This window comes from Ammodytes marinus, assembly GCF_949987685.1.
Source record: "Ammodytes marinus genome assembly, chromosome: 16".
NCBI lineage: Eukaryota > Metazoa > Chordata > Actinopteri > Uranoscopiformes > Ammodytidae > Ammodytes > Ammodytes marinus.
In genome coordinates this window covers 11,391,398-11,411,741 of record NC_137220.1, presented here as the reverse complement: position 1 = coordinate 11,411,741, position 20,344 = coordinate 11,391,398, and the positions used below count along the sequence as shown (strand labels likewise).

Genomic DNA, 20,344 nt, shown 5'->3' with positions numbered 1-20,344 from the left:
CACCTATGCTGGGGGCCTGGCACACCTACAGACAGACACACACACACACACACACACACACACACACAAATACAGTCACCCACACACACACATAAATATACACGCACGCACACACACACACACACACACACACACACACACACACACACACACACACACACACAGATACAGTCACCCACACACACACACAAATATACACGCACACACACACACACACACACACACACACACACACACACACACACACACACACACACACACACACACACACACACAGATACACAATTTACCAAGGCTGCCAGAATTATTCCCCTCCCAATCACAGATGCCACAATTATCACATCAGTATCACTGCGTAAACGATGCCAACTGTTATGCTCATTGAACTATTGTAAAAGGCTTACAATATCGGTATAAATATGCAGGAGCAGTCAGTCAGTCAGTGTGTAGATGGTGGTTTCTCCTTTGTGGAAATAGGTGCAACGAGCATCCAAAGCTTGGCCTCGTGCCAGGAAACAACACAGTTGGTAGAGCTGAGGTCAAATCTCATATGCAACCTCAATTGCTTCTCTTCTCTCTCTCTCTCTCTCTCTCTCTCTCTCTCTCTCTCTCTCTCTCTCTCTCTCTCTGTCTTCTATCTCTACCTTTCTCACTTACTGAGACAGAGAGTATACTTACCTCAGCTCAGTCATCACTTCGGGCTCTTCGACATTTTTAAATAGAGCGTCACTTGAGAGGCTCCAGTGTGCATATAGTCTTCACGGCACACTCCCACTCACACACGGGACTTGCACACAATAGGGAGCACTCCCTCTGGTGTGGGTTCATTGTCGACGCTTCATGCAGCCCCCTTCCTGCCCTGGCGTCCTCGGCCCCATCTCCACTTGATTTATCGCTCTAAAATACCACTGCACTAATTAGTCAAGTAATTAATTAATAGGCATTTGCATTTGTGCATATGCAATTAGGGGGCTGAAGAGAGGAGAGTGCAGATGGGGTCCGGGAGTCTGATGGGGGTGGGAGGTTCTCAGGTTTGTGTGTGTGTGTGTGTGTGTGTGTGTGTGTGTGTGTGTGTGTGTGTGTGTGTGTGTGTGTGTGTGTGTGTGCGTGCGTGCTGTATTTTATATTTGTGGCAGCAGAAGTTTGCACTTCTTCCAGAAAGACAAGTGAAGTGCAGGTCATCACCTCACATGTCTGACGGTGAGTAAATAGAGAGGGGAGGGGGGTGGACGACAAAGGTACAGAGGTGTGGCCTGATGACTTTGAAAGGCTATTGGGTGTCATATGACCATAGAGGAAGAAGAGTGATGTTAGAGTGAACTTGATATCTTAAAGGGAAAGGGGCTTCAATTTGGCATTGTGATGACACATGCATTTAGCCTTTTAAAAAGCACAGCAGGTGGCCCTTACTTAAGACTAATCCGCATACAAACAGGATTCAAAATCATTCTAAAATATCATAATTCCAAACAAGCCCTTCAAAGGCATTTGAATATCAGAATAAAGCCATCCTGATGGGAGTTGCCTCTAGCCCGACATTGGCTAAAGCCATGCTGTTGACATTTAGCATTCATTTTGGCAAGGTGGCCTGAAGGTTGTTTGGGACTCGTTGAGAAGCATCAGCCTTCCCCAAGTGCACATGAGGTAGGATAGGGCACAAATTTGGCTGGTGGTGAATCTGGATGCCCCCTGTACACCCCCCTCCCCCCCCCCCCCCCCGACACACACACACACACACAACCAAACACACTGTCACAATCGCACCACCGTGGTTTGGGGTAGTGCCAGTTTACCATCAGCGCATCCCATAAGGGATGAGAGACATTAGTGAATGTGCAGCATCACGGCTCCCTAGCCACAGCTGCCACACTACTGTTGACCCCAGGGATGACCCCCAACCACAAGCCCCCAAACTCTCCCTTATTTGTGGATCTGGAGGAGATGTAGGGGTGATCTGGGCCCAAGGACACCATGAGCTTCTATCAGCTATTTCTCTCAGTCCGGTGGGTGGTCTTTGTGCCAAGTTGGGCTTGGTGGTCATCAAGCTCATTCCTCCCACATTAACTCCACTAATGTCTGCTAAATAGAGAGCTTCCAGATCTGGGGTTGACACAATGCAGTGAAGCAGGAATACTGGAGAGACCAGGCTCGAATAGTGGCAAGGAACATGTCTCCTCCTAAATCTTGGGGAACCTCTGCCAGCTCATGCCAGCAATTCCCTGTCATCTGCAGCTACCCCCCCCCCCCCCCCACTCCCCCTTCCTCCTAATCTTTCATTCATCCCTAGTGGGCCTGCACACCTGGGTCTCACTCTCTCTCTTTCTCACCCTTCCACTTACTGTGTCGCTCGCCCCTGAAGGCGCCCCTCACTCAGCACTGCACACTGGAAACACCAGCAGTGGCTCTGGCAAACCTCACACACATGTAGCAGAGGCCTATGTAATAGTATACCTTTTGATGAGACTCATTGGCAGCTTTTACAAGTGGGTCATGTGCGCCCGCGTTGTGCCCACAAGAGTCAGAACAAATCACAATTGGTTTTGATTGTCGTCGTTCCTCTGAATACGTTGAAGCATAATTTGATCCAATTAGGTAGATAAATAAACAATATGCCTTCTGTTCCACGGCCTTAATGCACTTATAACGTTTCCCCTTCCCCCTATCCCCACACTGCTTCTGAAGCAGTGTAGGGCTATACGTCTAAAGACTATACACTATATTGTATTATCATGTTTAACAGAAAACTTGTCTATGAGAATACAGTCTTAAAAAGAGGTTAATCTGCTTGTGTATGTAATTTTAAAGCAGAATTTATTAGGAATGGGGTCATTATTTGTTTACTTGTCACTTAATGCATACCAATGCAATATCATAGCTTAGAGACTTCAACATTTATTTTGGGAGTCAACATACACACATGTTGACCGTATCATACTTTATTGTATATTTGATAATACAGGAGGTATTATCACCTTAATTCCTTCCATATGGTGGCTCCTGGGATATCTGTGCAGCTTTCCCCTAAATTGCATTAAACATTGACTTATGAGTTTGGCAGGTGAATGAGAAAATTCTCAGGTTTGATCTATCAAATGAAAATAGCCTCTTCATCCCTTGAAGCAGAAGCAGCACAGGTCAACAATGATGAGTTTTGTTGTTCCACCATTTTATTTTCTCCCTCTTTCTTGTGTTTTTTCCTCCTCTTTTTTTCTGGCTGTGGGAGCTCTAGCGCGGTGACAGATGGCGTAGCCCTCCTCCTCCTCCACCACCACCTCCTCCTCCTTCTCGCTCTCTCTCTCTCTCTCTCTCTCTCTCTCTCTCTCGCTCTCTCTCTCTCTCTCTCTCTCTGTCTCCCCCCGCGGGCAAATCTCTGCGAATCCGGGCGCATGTCAATCACTGGGCTCTCATGTGATGGCTCTTGCCGGTGACGTGCCAGCCATATGGGCGCTGGCATCACAGCCATAGCTGGTATGTAACCCCCGTCCCCGGTATAGCTCACAGTTGCCACACGCGCACACATACACACACACATAGGCACACACACATATACATGCATAGGCTACACGCGTACTACACACAGATACGCCGAGACGCACGTTCGTTCACAAGCTCACGCGCGCTTGGAGAGAAGCACCCCTAAACAACCCATCAGTGAAAGAAAGCCGCGCGCAGCCTGCACCCACAGTATAGGCTGCTACACTGATAGGGAGCGTTGGTTCGCTCACTCGTGCGGTCCCTGAAGATGGTCTGAAACTCAAGCGAGTGTTTTTTTCTTCTTCTTCTTCCTCCCATCCCCTGTGAAGAGCTCGAGCCGAGGTAAGTTGGAACATAAACAACAATATAGCGAGAGAGAGAAAATGCTGAAGTGCCAGTCCAAAATGGAGGAACAATTAATATGATAAACAGATTAAGAGATTAATATTAATGCAATATCCTCATGTGTGTTTCACATAGTTCTAATGTACAGCCAATCGCCTGTTTTGCTGTATTTAAACGCATGTATGGCGTATAGCCTACAGTTTGTGGCTATACTGGAAGCATGAACCCTAATGGAAATGTAATGTATGTTATAGTCGTCTTATGTCTGTGACTTTGCACTGGTTTGTCCCTATCGATCCACTGTATTTATATATTTTTAAAAACCTGGTTATGGCTCAATTTGAAATCCATTCAAACCAAAAAAAAAAACACAAATGGGAATTGCCATGTTTTGTAATTTAATAATTTTCGTATGAGCGTGTTTGCAGAGCCTCACGCCCCCGGTTTCTCTCTCGCTCTCTCATTCTATCTCTCTCTCTGTGCGTGCCCTTCAACTTTTGACATCCAAATGTACTTACTGCTGGACTATAAGAGCTCAGACCAAATACCAAGCTCGAGTCAAAAGGGCAAGCGTCACCCGAAATTGCTGTTCCAGGATAAATCCCAAGGAACAGTCCTGTGGATTGGAGTATAGCCCCTCACTACAGCAGGCTGTAAAAAAATCATATCGGACACTAATTTGATTTAGAGATTCCTGCGACTGGACCTTGAATCAGATAAAGAAACGGTGACGAGTAGCCTATAGCAAAATAATAATTCCTGTGGAAGATCTTGAAATCAGACCCATTTGTATCAGCGAAGGACGTCCTCGAGCTCGAATGGGAGATTTATTGATGATTTTGTCGATGATCTTCACGTTCAATCTCGGAGCAAACGAAAGGGTGGGACAACGCCATTGACTGTGACAGGCGATGTGCAGCGTGATTTATCTCTTGTTTGTCTTGTTTTATCTCCAACAATCTATCTCGACATAACATTGTTTGAACCACAGGCGTTGCTGTTAGTGGAGGAGCTATTGATGTTTTTTTTTTTTGCGAGATTGGATGATTGTGTATGGTGAGATGGGTGTTTTTTATATTTAACGAGGGCTAAAAGGATACAAGCGATTTCCATTTGTAAAGGGTTTTCGCTGACTGAAAAAAGTGCTTCAAAATCGTGCACTCGTGCATACTGAATTATGTGTGAAATCTATTTTGTGTAAACTGCATGGTCTGTTAATTAAACGGCGTTGTGTTGTGTTTTTTTCCCCTTCTAATTGAGCAAACCTCCTGAGCCTGAGATTTAAAAACTAGATTTTGCCCCTGGCACACCCCCAGAGATAATTAGTCAACCATCACAGCCTACCTTACTGAGGGCTGCAAGTCTATCTGCTGCTGCACTATAATAATTGAGGGGAAGTGAAGGATGTTAAGGAGAAAGCCAGTGGAGGCTTATTGAAACTGTCAAAGATCACCTCGTCTCTCCATTTTTTCTGAGATGGGACAGCACTTACAGATCAAGTGGTATAGCGGCTTATCAATTAATTGTGTTTAACCTTTATGTTAGAGTTATTTATTAACATTTAGCTTGATAGTTAATTGTTAATTGGTTCGTCATTCAACTATTTTAAGGTATGTTTCAAAATATCCTAAATTAATTATTTTTATAGTAGGGCCAATATATTTTTTGGCCAAAAAATATAATGCTATTGTTATTGTAGTTTTTATTGATGTTGTTATTCATATAATCATTATTGTTATTACATGAAATAACATACATTAGAGTTTGATATTTTTCAAGGTGTAAATCCTGATTGCAGGCTTTTCATTTCCCTTTGTTTCTTAGTCAATGATAGTAAAAGCCTTTTTACAGCTTTAATTATAGGAATATGTCTGTAAACCCTAATTTAGCGTGACTTAAAACGGAGCTATACAGTCCATCAATTAAATAAAAATCCCGCCGCCTCTGAGGAGAGGTGTAGCCTGGTGTGGAGGATGAATAGTGCTGGAATGCAGCCAGGAGTGTATATATGGGCGTCAGGAGGAGTGAACGTGGGGGCCCCCATGGGACCTGTAATGTGGCCCCTGCCGCTGGGACCCGCTGTGAGAGGACGCGACAGGGCACACGGATGACAGCAGGGAATTAAATGGGGATCCGTCTGGCTATAACCCGTGCGCAAAGCTTAACGACCTGATTTCTCCCAAATTTACGTGGTTTTTCACATAGGCAAAAATAACGATTTGGATATATTTAACAGCAGGAAGTCACTATGATAATGAGTTTTACTGAAGTTAAACCTTGATGCCATTTCTAATGTTTAATTGTGATGTATTTCATGCCCCTGTGAAGCGCTCTGAATTGCCGTCTGAATTGTGCTATATAAATATACTTGTCTTGTCTTGACTTGACTTGAAAACAAGATATCTACAGTGGAACTCGCCCAATATTCGGATATTCACAGTGACGTGCGCAATAGTGATTCATATTTCTCGTCTAGAAATGAAACCGTCTTATTATTCTCGTTGTACACCCACATATTCACTGTGTGTATGCCCTGTGCTTGTGAGGCCTAATTTTTTATTTATTTTGTTATCTCCTCTGCAGAGCCACAATGTTGACGAGGCTTTTCAGTGACCCCTCGCTGCTTCCCGACGTGCAGAAATACGCCTCCTGGGCCGATGACAGCGAAGGCGACGAGGACTCCAAAATAAAGAGCGAGGACCGGGACAACCTGCAGGATGATATGGACGGTTCCTCTGACATGAGAGGAGACAGCCGGACGCAGTCGGAGCACGCGGGGGAAGACGACGATGACGACGATGACTTGGATGAAGATGAGGACGGTGAGGACACGGAGGGGGACAGGCCCAAGAAGAGAGGCCCCAAGAAGCGCAAAATGACCCCGGCCCGCATGGAGCGCTCCAAGGTGCGCCGGACAAAGGCCAACGCACGGGAACGCACCCGCATGCATGACCTGAACTCTGCTCTAGACAATCTGCGTAAAGTGGTGCCCTGCTACTCCAAGACGCAAAAACTATCCAAAATCGAGACGCTGCGCTTGGCCAAAAACTACATCTGGGCCCTTTCGGAGATATTGCGCAATGGGAAGAGGCCCGACCTCGTGCACTACGTCCAGACACTGTGCAAGGGACTCTCTCAGCCCACGACCAACCTGGTGGCGGGATGCCTGCAGCTCAACTCCCGTAACTTCCTCACCGAGCAGCAGTGCGGTCCGGACGGTAGTCGGTACGGTTCCGGCTCCTTCTCCATGCATTCCTACCCGTACCAGTGCGCGCGCCTCTCCAGCCCCCACTGCCAGCCGGGCTCGAACTCGCATCCATTGAGGACGCACGGCTACAACTCCAATTACGACTCCCAGTATGGTGGGAGCGGATCCCCGGAGTACAACAGCCCCGAGTATGAGGGGCCCCTCAGTCCGCCGCTCTGCGTCAATGGCAACTTTTCCCTGAAGCACCAGGGTCCCGTGTCCCCCGACAACGAGAAGGGGTACACCAACTACTCTATGCATTACTCCGGCCTGCCACCTGGCTCCAGGCCTGCTGGAGCCCACAACCTGGTGTTCGGCTCCTCAGGGTCCCGGAGCGGCATTCACTCTGAAAACGTCCTGCCTTACCACGACATGCACTTACACCACGAACGGGCCCCCGTGTATGATGAACTGAACGCTTTTTTTCACAATTAAAATGAGAAGCCTATCGTGCGTCGGACTGCGTCCCCTTGCAATCAACAATATATCCACGGCACACTTTTTGACAAGCTTACCTGCCAGGATTTAGGCTTTCTGGAGAGATGTTTCACTCGTTGTCATTGGTGTTTTCATTTAATTTGTTCCATCTCTAAGATTTGTTTTGTTGTTGCTATAGTCAGGGATGTAGTGGAGGGTAATCGACACAACTCACAATCTGATTTTGCGCAATATAATCTATTCAGTCTTTTAGGCTGAAATAAATCATTTACAGAAAATGTGATAAACAAATCATATCAAAACCCACGATGATAAGGGAATTTCAAAATATTAATATTTTTTTTTTAAATGTGAATTGTGTTTGTATCGGTGGTCGTTTGCATTTTGATGACAGGAAGTCAAAGTTTACCCACTTCTGTATTTACTACTACATCACTGGCTACAGCTACACCTTGACATTGGCGTCAATTTTCTAATATTATGAAATTAGAAACAAATCAAGGAACAAGCTGTTGCAAATCACATTGACTCGCCTCTACGTGCGAGAATTAAGAAGTTGTGGGTTTTGGCAATGATGGAATCTAAAGAACTGCTAAATGAAATGCTAAACCGATAAGACATGTGCTAGTTGGGTTGTTTTAAGAGAACATGTTCTCTTAGAAAATCAATCGTTTCGCATCTATGCAAAACCCAACGAGACCACAGAGCAAGGCAACAAGGCCTAGAAAAACCTTATATATGTTTCATCAGCACGCGCACACATGCGCACGCACATGCGCACACACACACACACACACACCAACACTCTCTCACACACACACAAACACACACACACACACACACACACACACACACACATACCCAACGAATCTGACAGTGGGTGGACTGCCAAAATTGTTTTACTTTCAATAACAAATCGCAATGGAAACAAACTGTTTTACTAATTTTCGTTTAATCTTATTTATTGCACTTATTCTTCTTCTTAATTAAGTCATTGCACTGTATTTTGATTTCGAATAAAATTTTGGTTTAAATATTTTCGTTTTGATTTGCAATACTATGTTGAAAACTTAAAGGTTATTATTATTATTATTATTATTATTATTATTATTATTATTGCACGTATTTATTGTGTTGTTTTTTGTAATTAATGTTAATAGTCTATGAAAATGAAGGGATCCATGTGTTGCTGAGCATTTTTTCATAAAATTCAAGTCTTTCAACTTTGTATTCAACCAACTGTGTGGTATAATAAAACGACAATAAATGAGACTGTGCAACTTGATTTCCTTTCTTTACACTCATTGATCAGCCTTGGCATCCTAATAAAAATACAACTTTAAATGAATGCTAGATCGTCTTGAAATAGCACAGACGTTTGTATGGGAGGGATGTGGCAATTATTATAATGTGCATCTGAAGGCTTTTTAGGAAAAATATATCCTCGTCTGGTCTTTTTGTTGTTGTTGGATAATAAGAGGCTGGCCATGCATGGTGCCACAACTTGCAGGAGTTCCTCACAGCCTCGGGGCCATATAAACCGGGACAGGAGGGAGAGGGCAGTATTGCCATTATTCCTGAGGAAATAAACTGGTGCCAATGCGTCATTTTTTGCTTGGCAGACAACTGACATTTACAAAGCCTTCTTTAAAAATGTATGTAATTATTTATATATATTCAGACCTTAAAACCAAATCAGATTTTCATTCAGTCACTGGAGAAAAACAGGCTGGTTAGAGTCTGGACATTAACGAATATAACACAGTGCAGATTGACTGATGCCAATTATTACATGAAAGGTAATCTCAATAATAATGGAGGTCTTTTTTCATATTCTATTGAACATTAAGACGATATGTGAAGAAGGAATTTGTTTCAGAAACAACGGAGAGCTCCGCCATCTACAGTTCCATTCAAGACGCTTCAGCTCAACTATTTGAATAGCAAATGATCTAACCATATTGGAAGATTATAATAACACTAACATTCACGTCATGATGCCTATGGGGCTGGAGAACACATTTTAGGATATATTTTTATTATTATTATTCAATCCCAACATCTCCAGGACATACACGTTCTGCAGGTCTTTTATTAGTTTAACATCAGGTGTCATCAATGCATAATGTAATAATATAGACTTGACCACTATAAGAAAGGGTCACTTCAATACATAACAAATGACAAAAGCAAAGAAGCTGCGTCTTTATTGCCTTTCTTTTTCGATGTCTGGGTAATTTAGAGCTAATGTAGGCCTAATAGTAGGCCTACTTGTTGACGTTTTCATCTTGTATTTTTAGTTCTGTCAATAAAATAAATATCGTTGAAAAAACGGTGATGAATGTAAATATTGTGACTTTATATTTGATTTCCATCTTTTCATAATGAATTTAACAGAGGATATGAATTATGAAGTCGACCCCCTTTTCATAGTTTACCTTCTTGTAAGTAAACACACGTCATATTTAGGCCTATGCGACGACATTTTAAAGGTGGATTAAAATGGCATCTTTAAATACATGGATTTATGTATTCTTTAAATCAATTATATCTGTATTGTGTTTATCGAGAATGTTCCAACTTCACACTCGTCTCACACGTATACCTACACAGGGAAGGTTATTGAAGATATTAAATTTTATTCTGAAAATAAAATGGTGAGCACATACACACACACGCACACACGCACACACACACACACACACACACACACACACACACACACACACACTGCACGGGGCAGCCATTGCCACCCCGGCTGGGTTTGGAGCGCTGCCCCGGGACCCATATGTTCCCCAAAATGTCCTGGGTGCTCTCTGCTGAAAGGATTCACACAGGCTTTGGGAGGCGAATGATGGTGACCAGTACAGATAAAATCATAATATGTTGTATAGCTTAACTCAGGTTATTTCCCATCTTATTTAATTCAAAGCTGTGGGTGTTATCAGCTGTGGGTTTCGGCACAGGAAGTTTCAAATGTAAATTTGTAGTTTTGATTATCAATTTTTGATTTTCCTATAAAAGTAAAAATAGAGATAGAATTATATATGAAAAACACACAAGAGGAGCATTTTTCTAAAACAACAGAGCAAACCATTGCTAAAGATTTCAGCCAGTCATTGTATACCTCACCGTCTTGTCCACATATTATTTCTATATACAGGTTTTAATATTCGTTTTGTAAAGGAAGGACTTTGGCAGAAAAGTTTTTTCTTGTGTTGAAGACATACTTTAATAGAAAATAGTTCCAGATTTAAAATTAGTTTTCATTTTCAACAACATTCGAACGAAAGTAGTGTGCGGAATAACGTGCTCATTCAAACCAACAGATCAACACATTTTGGACAGCTTATTTTCTTAAATTGTAGATGTGAAAAAAATAAAATAGCATGTTCTTGTATCGCCTATCCAACCCCCTTAAAATATCAGATTAAAAGAGGATAAACCTAGGTGGAAATCTTTTTATTTTATTTTAAAAGAAGTCTGTAGGCAATATCACCTGTGGGTTTATTCTGCTGCGAAGACTGTGCATAGTGAACAAATTGAATATCAAATAATACGAAAATATTTATATCTTCAATATTATTCATCAGAGATTGGTAATGCATTATAAAGCAAGTGTAATATTTGTAATACTTCTTAATAAGGATGCTGTAGGCTATGTCTGATGTACTAGCTGTTTGCTTACTTACCGGTACGGGCGCATTTTTTTAAGGGTTTATTTTAATAAATCTTAGTCCTTTATGTTCGATTTAGAAACACTTCCTAAAATTTACTTCAGCATCTTCCATTTGGCAGACGTCTCTAACCGTTAGTGCATTCATTTAATAGTAGAATCCCCAGTGGGAATCCAAACCCCACAGTTCTGCAGTTCGGGCTGAAGAAGACATTGGACAAACAAAAGGCTTGTGTTGGTTTTAGGCCTTTAGGTCTCATCAGCAATACAAATAAATAAATAAATACATTAAAAAAAAAATTAAAGTAAAAAGTTTTGTGAATTTCTGCAGGAGCCATCCCCAAAAGTGAAGCAAGCGAGCTAGTGGGAGAAGGCATCTATCAAAATACTCCCCAACCCCCTTACACCACCACCACCACCACCACCTCTTCCTCCACAGTCCGGAGAGAGTGTGTGTGTGTTTGTGTGTGTGTGCGTCTGTGTGTGTGTGTGTGTGTGTGTGTGTGTGTGTGTGTGTGTGTGTGTGTGTGTGTGTGTGTGTGTGTGTGTGTGTGTGTGTGTGTGTGTGTGTGTGTGTGTGTGTGTGCGTGTGTGTGTGTGTGAGTGACTGAGGCTGGCAGGCTGGCGGAGGAGAGCCGTGCCAAGTCCCTTAATGTTCCCCAGCAGCAGCACCAGGAGCTCCGGAGAGGACGACCCAGTGTGTGCGCGCCAGTGTGCCAGTTCACCGGGCCAAAGTGGCACTGCTGGGAGGAGTCGATGTTTCTTTCCTAATTTTTGCAGCATCTGTTCATTATCCAGGACGTTTAAAAACGAGAGTAACCCTTCGCCACACGCACGCACGCGCAACCCAGACACGGACGTAAGGCATATTTCGTGAGGAGTTGGCCCATGAATATGCATTTCTCTCTAATGTTGTGTTGTTGTACATGAGCTCAAGCACTGAAAGAAAGGCCGCACTGCATCCATTCCAGACATTTGGTAACCTTGCAACAAATCAGACTAAGTGTGCACACACATGGACAAACACAACATATTGGTTGGCTTGGAAAAAACATTTCGTGAAGTAAAAAAAAAAGAAGAAGAAAGAAGCTAATTTGTTAGACAATCCTTTTGTTTGCTAACCTATCACTGTTAATCAATCTGAAAGCATATAGAGAGGGATTACAGGGCTACACTTGTAGCAGGCCTCTGCATGGATACGGTGTGTGTGTGTGTGTGTGTGAGAGAGAGAGAGAGAGAGAGAGGTTTCGACATCTCAAGTGTATCATATCATCAAATAACTAAAACTGTCATTACATTATAACATACTATCTTTAAAGCTGCTCTTAAAACAAGATCATATGATGTATCCGAGATAATGCCAAACAGGAAGGATCTCACAGATGTTTTTCAACTGAACTGAAGGATTTAGTTTATTTTATTTCCACAAACTTTATGGAATGATTTAATGTTATAATTGTGATTGAAGACACATATATTTAGTTGCAAATAAATGTCTGACTTGTAACCCGCAAATCCAGTCAGTTTTAAGAGAAAAAAAACTTACAGTGACACCCTGTGCTCCACTCAGGATGAAAAGTGAGTGAACGGATCTCACTGTTTAAATTATCATGTTCATGCCCACTCTTTTTCTCACTCGACTTGGTAAGGGGAAAAAAAAATCAAAAGTGTTTGTCCGACATAACAGTCAATAGTGCGATTATCAAAATGTCACAAGTGCTATGGTGTGAATTCCAATTAACGTCTAGCTTAACTAATAGCGAGTGTTTTTTGAAAAAAAAATAAGCATAAATAAGATCATGATATGGATATTAAATATAAAGGAATTTTCGGATTCAATGCAGAGACCGAGAGAGAGGATCGGGATAATCTGGTCAGGAGATTGAGCATTTGCAATCTGTCGGTGATTAAAATATAAACCGTTATGCAGTGGAAATGGACACAGCTTTGATTCGATAAAATACAACACACAACGATAACGAATGCATTTGAATAATTTATGCCCGTAAACTGCTTACTTCTCTGGCACCTGCACACAAACATGCACGGAAAACTAAAATGTTACACGTGCACATGCAGAGAGGGAAACAATCGTGCAGACTTCGGCCGACCCTCTTTGCCAGACTGTAGGCTAAGCCAGTGCCCCCGACATTGCCAGACAAAGGAGCGCGCGGGCCTGTCCAATTCAGAGGAAATTCCACAACATCTGTTTGTTATCACACAATGGGGCACGGTGCAGCACACACACGGCCAGTGGGGCAGAAGCATACGAATCAGAAGCTAAACTGAGAGTGTATATGTGTGTGTATGTGTGTGTGTGTGTGTGTGTGTGTGTGTGTGTTACTGCTGGAGGTCCTGCCAAGGGAAAAACAAGGGCTTCAGTTGGGGGGGGGGGGGGGGGGGGGCAGGAGGTTAGGGGTAAAGGGGGCATGGGGGTTGAAAAGACAGAGGTGGAAATCCGGGTGAGCGCCAGGTAGGTCTGAGGCCTTTGGCGGGTGGCCAGATTTTGCCCTGGATATGGGTGGTGCCAGATGTTTGCTGTGAAGGGGGTAGGGAAGTGTTTGTTCAGTTCCACTATATACAGTAGGCTACACTCTGACAAAATAAAGCACATAATTGTACCATCAGGGTCAGTGGGGCAGTGCCCCTAAGGTAGCAAACAGCTGTCGTTAAGTACTCATTTGTCTTTATATCTACTTAAAAACTGTTTATTTGGTGTTTTTCCAAGGCTCATCCATACAATTTGAAAATCTACAGTAAATTAACCAGGAAACAGGAAAGGCTTCTTAAAACCTATTTTTGGCCAAACACAGAAGTAGCCTACTCCTAATTGTACCTTCGCATTCAGAAAGAAGGAAAACAAATGCAAATTTTTGGTCCTCTAAGTGGTACATCTAGTTAGCTACATTTGGGTCCAATAATTGCCATAAGGGGTTACATTACCTATAGAAAAATTCAAAAATGGACTTCTACTAGCGGAAAAGTCCATTTGACCTGTCCTACTGTCAGCCCAGTATATAGCGGTATGCTATATTAAGGAGGGTCCAGTTGTGGTGGCGGGGCGTGGCTGGCCCCTGTGTTTAGAAGGTTAAGTAGGAGCGTGCACAGGGACACAACTGGGTCCGAAAGGGTTGGGGGGGTGGTGGGGGTCGTTGCTGGTCTGCACAGATGGCATGTGTGCGTGCGTGTGTTGCGTGCGCGTGTGTTATGATAGGGTTGGATGATGATGCCCTGCCTGGTCACATGGGCAGCAGTAATTGGCCTCCATATTGACCAGTTTGCAGTGCTGGGGGGCGGGCGCTCTCCCAGCTGGACCTGTCAGATGGCATCGCATCCACCTCACTGATCACCCCCCGGACGACCTCCGCACCTCAGCTCCTCTACCCTCTTCCTTTCATCTCTCTCTCCTTCTCCTTCATCCCTTCATCTCCCGGTCACCTTTAATCTTCCGTTGCCCGCCTCTTGGGATGACCTGCTCCGTCCATCACCACCACCACTGTGAATACTTTCAACAGCTCCTCCAAACTTAAGGACCTAGAACTTAGTAAAAACTCATTTTGTTCATAAACAAGACCTGTTCGCTGTGCTTTCCAAATCAGTATTGGGAGCACTGTGCTGTAATGTCAATGTTTTTATGCATTAATAAACTGTTCCTTGATCCTTGACCTTGGGTGAAGCCATCCAGTGAGCTGAAATTATTTGTTTGTTTTTGTTGTGGACGGTTCAAGTATTTCCCTGAGACAGTTTCCTTTGATACACCTGCTGTTGCTCCCGCTGCTAGTGATGAATTGATTAACACTTGTTTTTGGTAACAAGTTCAAAATGCATCAGGATTTATTTTCCTCTCCTAAGTGTGCTCAAGATAGAAAGGGAAATCAATTGAAAGAGCATTCTGATAGACTTAAGGCAAATTTAAATTATTTTTTGCTCGGATTGAAACAATATCTTTGGAAATGGAGCATCATCTTGAAATCATGCAGATCCCTCTGAAATGAGGGCAGTTTATTCCAGTAGTATCAACACAATTTAATATAATATCATGAAAAAAATATACAACAAGTATTTGCTTTGAATTTAACCAACTCCATTGGTACACTTAATTGATAGAAAAATAAACATGTTAAGTCTGAAAACATGACGTCTTGACATGATAACAGCGATTTCTTACAGTGTGGGTGTAAAACAGACCTTTGTGTGTCTGAGTGACTTTGAGCGTGGTATCACCCTCCCAACCCGAGCAGTAATGGTGTGTGTTTTGCTGTGAGAGATGCCCGACTGTGAGGAGTTAGCGCTATGGAAAGGATTTCATCCCAGACTTGGCAGGGTGAGGGTCTCTGGGTACGTCGAGAACAATCGTCTCTCCTTCGGTCCTGTCAGCCAGCAAACACAGAGAGCTGGCACACGCTCAGTGGGAAAAAAGAGCGGGAGTGACAAGGGAGATGGACACACACACACACACACACACACACACACACACACACACACACACACACACTTTATGCCCATCCCTTCCTCACAGTAACCAAAAATGGGTACTGATGATGCCGATGAGGATTGTGGGATGACAGGCTGGTTTTTGCGGAGTGGATGGGAGGACCTCATGAAAGTAGTCTGTAAAATGACCACAGTGTGAGCCTGCTGTCAGACGGACAGGCAGAGAGAGAGGGAGGGAGGGACGGAGGAGAAAGAGGAAAGAATAGACTAATAAAGAGAGGAAGAGATTAAGCAAAGCAATACATATCTCAAGCCAGGCAACGTTCACATGGGAATTTCTGTGTATGTTGGATATACACTCATGTGTACAAGTGTCTTGATCCTGGGTCTCATTTGCTGTCCGTGGTTCTGAACACATGTGAATGCAGGAGTGTTAACTGCATGCTGCGTGTGCATGCATGCATGTGTGCCTTTACGCGTGAGCAAGAATGAGAAGGAGAGGAGGGAGAGGAGGGTAAAGTGTGTGAGTGTGTGAGTGTGTGTGTGTGTGTGTGTGTGTGTGTGTGTGTGTGTGTGTGTGTGTGTGTGTGTGTGTGTGTGTGTGTGTGTGTGCGTGTGTGCGTGTGTAGGAAGAGAAAGGGGGGGGGGGGGCACGTTTAAATTCTGTGACATCTGTTCATTACAACTAGAGTGTGTTTATTTTTATACAGCCAGCCACAAGCAGAGAGCTCGACTGGCACCGCTGGTTAATGTACCAGCCCCACTACCACGGCAAAGCAAATGAAATATTTACCGACAGCAAGACAGAAAGAATGGGGAGAGGAGCGGAGACAAAGAAAGAGAAAGACGAAAAACTGATAAGATAATATGTGACAAAAGTGCACACACACACACACACACACACACACACACATTGTCTTCACTCACGCAAACAAAGTCCCCATTCTGAATGTATTAACCAAAAGGGACACAATCAACAGCTCGGAGTGGAAATGCCTAGACAAAATGCATTCCATGTCGAGCAGAATAGAAAAGGAACAATGTCCACAACAGGTTTATGAAAACAGGTTGCCATGCATGAAGATTTCTTTGTGCTGCTCCTCTTCAAAACAAATGTACGACATGTTGTGTGAATGAAAAGCAATAACATATCTGTTCAAGCTGAAGGATACAGCAGAGAATAGGATGAGCAAGAAAATAATCAGAAGGAGTTCAAAGCATCCTTCATTCTGATGGCCTTTCTCTGCTCGGGGTATGTAGCAGCTTCAAATGTATTTTTTGTGTCCATATTTTGATATCGTAATTTTGATCTTGTTTCATTTGTATTTTATTTTAAGTGTAATAATTATGGTTTGCCTTTTCTTGATGGATCGAATTGTGCTTTAGTCCTTTTAACTAAGTTGCCGGCATAATGTTCTCTTAAAGTATGTCCTCATGAATGGTTAGTGTTTCAGTAATAGTATGTCTTTAGCACTTTGTTTTTTAGGTGGACATGGGGGCGACAAGATACATACCACTTAGAGGATTTTTAAACGTATCTATTGGGACAGGAAGTGTGTGGAAGTAAAGTGTAGCCGAGGTGCTCAGTTTCACATCTGCCGAGGTCACAGTGTTTCACTCTGTCCAACTCCTGATCAAGAGAGTGAAATAGAAGCAGAAAAACCCAACAACCACAACACTACTCCCATCATCCAGAGCAACCTTTTTGCATCAACAAGCCCCCTGCACCACCCCCCCCCCCTCCCCCCAAACCGCCCCCAGACCTAACACTGTCCCGGCCCCACTCTCACGCTCCCCTGGGACGGCCTGCTCTGGAATGCCGCTCATGGGGAAGAATCTCGCTGCAGGCGCTCAATATGTCACATGTGTCTCAGAGAAAAGAGACAATACACGGAGAGAGGTGTGACAGGTATGGAGCAGTACTTTTACAAGGCAGTGACAGGTTGTCCCTGTCTATGTGTGTGTGTGTGTGTGTGTGTGTGTGTGTGTGTGTGTGTGTGTGTGTGTGTGTGTGTGTGTGTGTGTGTGTGTGTGTGTGTGTGTGTGTGTGTGTGTGTGTGTGTGTCCGCGTGATTGTGTGTGACAGATTCCCAGATTAAAGGGTTTAAAGGGTTTCAGATTAACAGGCTCAGGACACAGTGCCCCGCTCTGAGCAAAAGGGAATTAGGATGGCATTAACGTCTCCTCTGCACCAGCACATTAGCCATTCATTACCATGCGGTTGCACAATCAGTATACCAGGCCGCCCCTCATTCCCCCTCTGTGTGTTATCGCATTCATGACAATGTTAACATGGCCGGGGATGCTTTGTTATTCATAGACCATTAGCAGGAGCGTAGTTTAACCATCAATTATCATTAGGCAAATTGTCATTTTAAAGGAATTCTTTAAAAAAAGCATGCATTGTCACTACATTATATTATATCTTATTTATACCATGCAATTATTGGATAGACAGCAGTGCCAAAGTGCATTAAAACATCTAAAAAGATGTTCTCCATTTAAAGGGTGTTTTTTTTCATCAGTTGCCCATTGTCATGTCAGACTTGACTGCTGAAAAATAATCAAAGTAAAACTGCATGAGCCACAGCTGGCCTCTACATAGCACCGCACTTTGCGCTCAATCAGGTAAAAAATGTGAGGGAATGTTCATTGAGACCATACATGTGTACTGGTATCCCAACATAAGTCTATCAGGGTAGGCTTGGGCCTAGAGGTTAAAGGGGTAATTATTGGGCTACCTGGTACTTGAAACAAAATTTGGTGAATGAATACAGAAATAGTAAAAATATGTGTACACACAACTTAGTTTGAGAGTTGAAGAAATGAAGACTGGAACAGAACAAGTCATTATTGCCAATTATTAATACAGTAGCCAATGAAAAACTAAGTGGACAATTAGAGAGTGGCTTTGTGTAAAGGTGTTAACAAGTGTTACTCATTTTACAAATATTTGGTATATTTTATTTAAATGTAGATGTTTATTTCTTCTTCTTTCTTCAATTAGTGACATGTTTGTGTTTCTTGGCTTTTTCTTTTAAAATTAATCAAAAAAAAAATGGTTGACATGGTTTCTACAGTGAAGCTAAAGTTAAAAACTAAACTTAAGCGGCCATAAGTATTTTTCAGTATTCCTACAATAACAATATATAAAATGACAATGTGAAAGGGGTCATTCATAGTGATGAATTGTCAGGAGCCCAGGAAGGCTAGCTGTCACTCCGGTGTGTTGCTAATGGGGATCCTAATAAATCAAATCAAATCGAACCCTGAATCTGCTGCTCCTCTCTGCTAAGGGGACTTTATAATGATATGAAATAAATGATAATGATGATTGCCATATCAACTTAAATTGTGAGGATACAGTTATTTTCACAATTTATTTTGCCCATAATGAGTGAAAAAATGTACATACTTTGCAACTTTAAGAGGCAGCACCTTATTTGCACCAGGACGTAAAAGGAGTTTATTTTGAAATGTGGTCTTTACTGAAATAAATGCTATCATTACCATGGTGTAAAATTAAAATACAGGCTAAATGTATTTTATTTTATTTCTATCTTTCAAAATGCAACACCTAGTTAAAGAAGATAAAGCACCTCGTACATACAGAAAAGCATGCCTAAGTCATTAAGACACGGAAAACAACTCTCAGCTGCAAAACTTTTACCATGTTTTTCTGTTTACCTGCACCGTGCCAACAACAGAGATGTGAAGACATGGATTGACACACCATCTCTCCTCCAAATCCTTCCTCTTCAGCCCAGCCAGATTAAGGGATTACCAGGCAAGGCGAGCGCTAAAGCTGGCTAATTCTCACCCAAGCACAGGGAGCTAAGGCTACCCAGAGCCCCGCCGAGCCCCTCTCCAGCTCAGAGCAGCTGGGTTGTGGAGGGAGGGACGGACGGAGCAGCTTCCCTATGAGGAACTGGGAAGAAAAAGAGTGAGAAATCAAAGCATCACTCATACAATTTTCTCCCCATGGCACTGATGGTTTTTTGTCAATTAGTACAGACTACTAATAGTTCACACACACACACACACACACACACACACACACACACACACACACACACACACACACACACACACACACACACACACACACACACACACACACACACACACACACACACACACACACACACACACACACACACACACACACGTTTTTAGTATCCGCTGTGTATATCAGAACACTGGCAGATATTTACAATTCCCCACAAACCTTTCTGAAGCAAATTTCATGATTAATTTTTTTTATCAAGCAATGTACTGTTTTGTACTTTGTAATCTCAGTGACATTAGGCCGGTATATTTGTCACAGATATTGTTTTCTGGTTTTAGCATTGTTGAAATAGTTTTATGTTTGAATTGCTTGTTTTTTTCCTTTCCTTAGTCATATCTTTTTTCTTTTCAATCCATCCTTGACAGGCAAGGCAAAATTGAACAAGCAAAATGGAACAGAATACAGTTAAATACCTGTGCTAAATTGAGATCCTTTGTGATAATGAGATTATCTTTTTTGCAATTAAAGTAATCAGGGAAGCAATGTCAAATGTTAACACTAATGTATAAATAAACATGAACTATTTTTAAACAGAATCAAGAACAGGATTTTACAGCATTAAACCACACACACCTACAAAGGATTTAGAATATATTTGACCTTATGATATAAGAAATGACATTGTTAGCAACACATGGACATAAAGTACAGTTTGATAATC

The 20,344-nt window shown here is 42.7% G+C and overlaps 1 protein-coding gene across 1 annotated transcript; it reads left to right on the top strand.

Annotated features, from left to right (window-relative positions):
• Window positions 1-6,409: 6,409 nt before the first annotated feature.
• LOC307263595 (neurogenic differentiation factor 2-like) lies at window positions 6,410-7,501 on the top strand (the record flags this gene model as incomplete). Its single annotated transcript, XM_080044785.1, has 1 exon — window positions 6,410-7,501. One exon carries the CDS (start codon window positions 6,410-6,412, stop codon window positions 7,499-7,501), a length of 1,092 nt encoding a protein of 363 aa, XP_079900911.1.
• Between the last annotated feature and the right edge of the window lie 12,843 nt (window positions 7,502-20,344).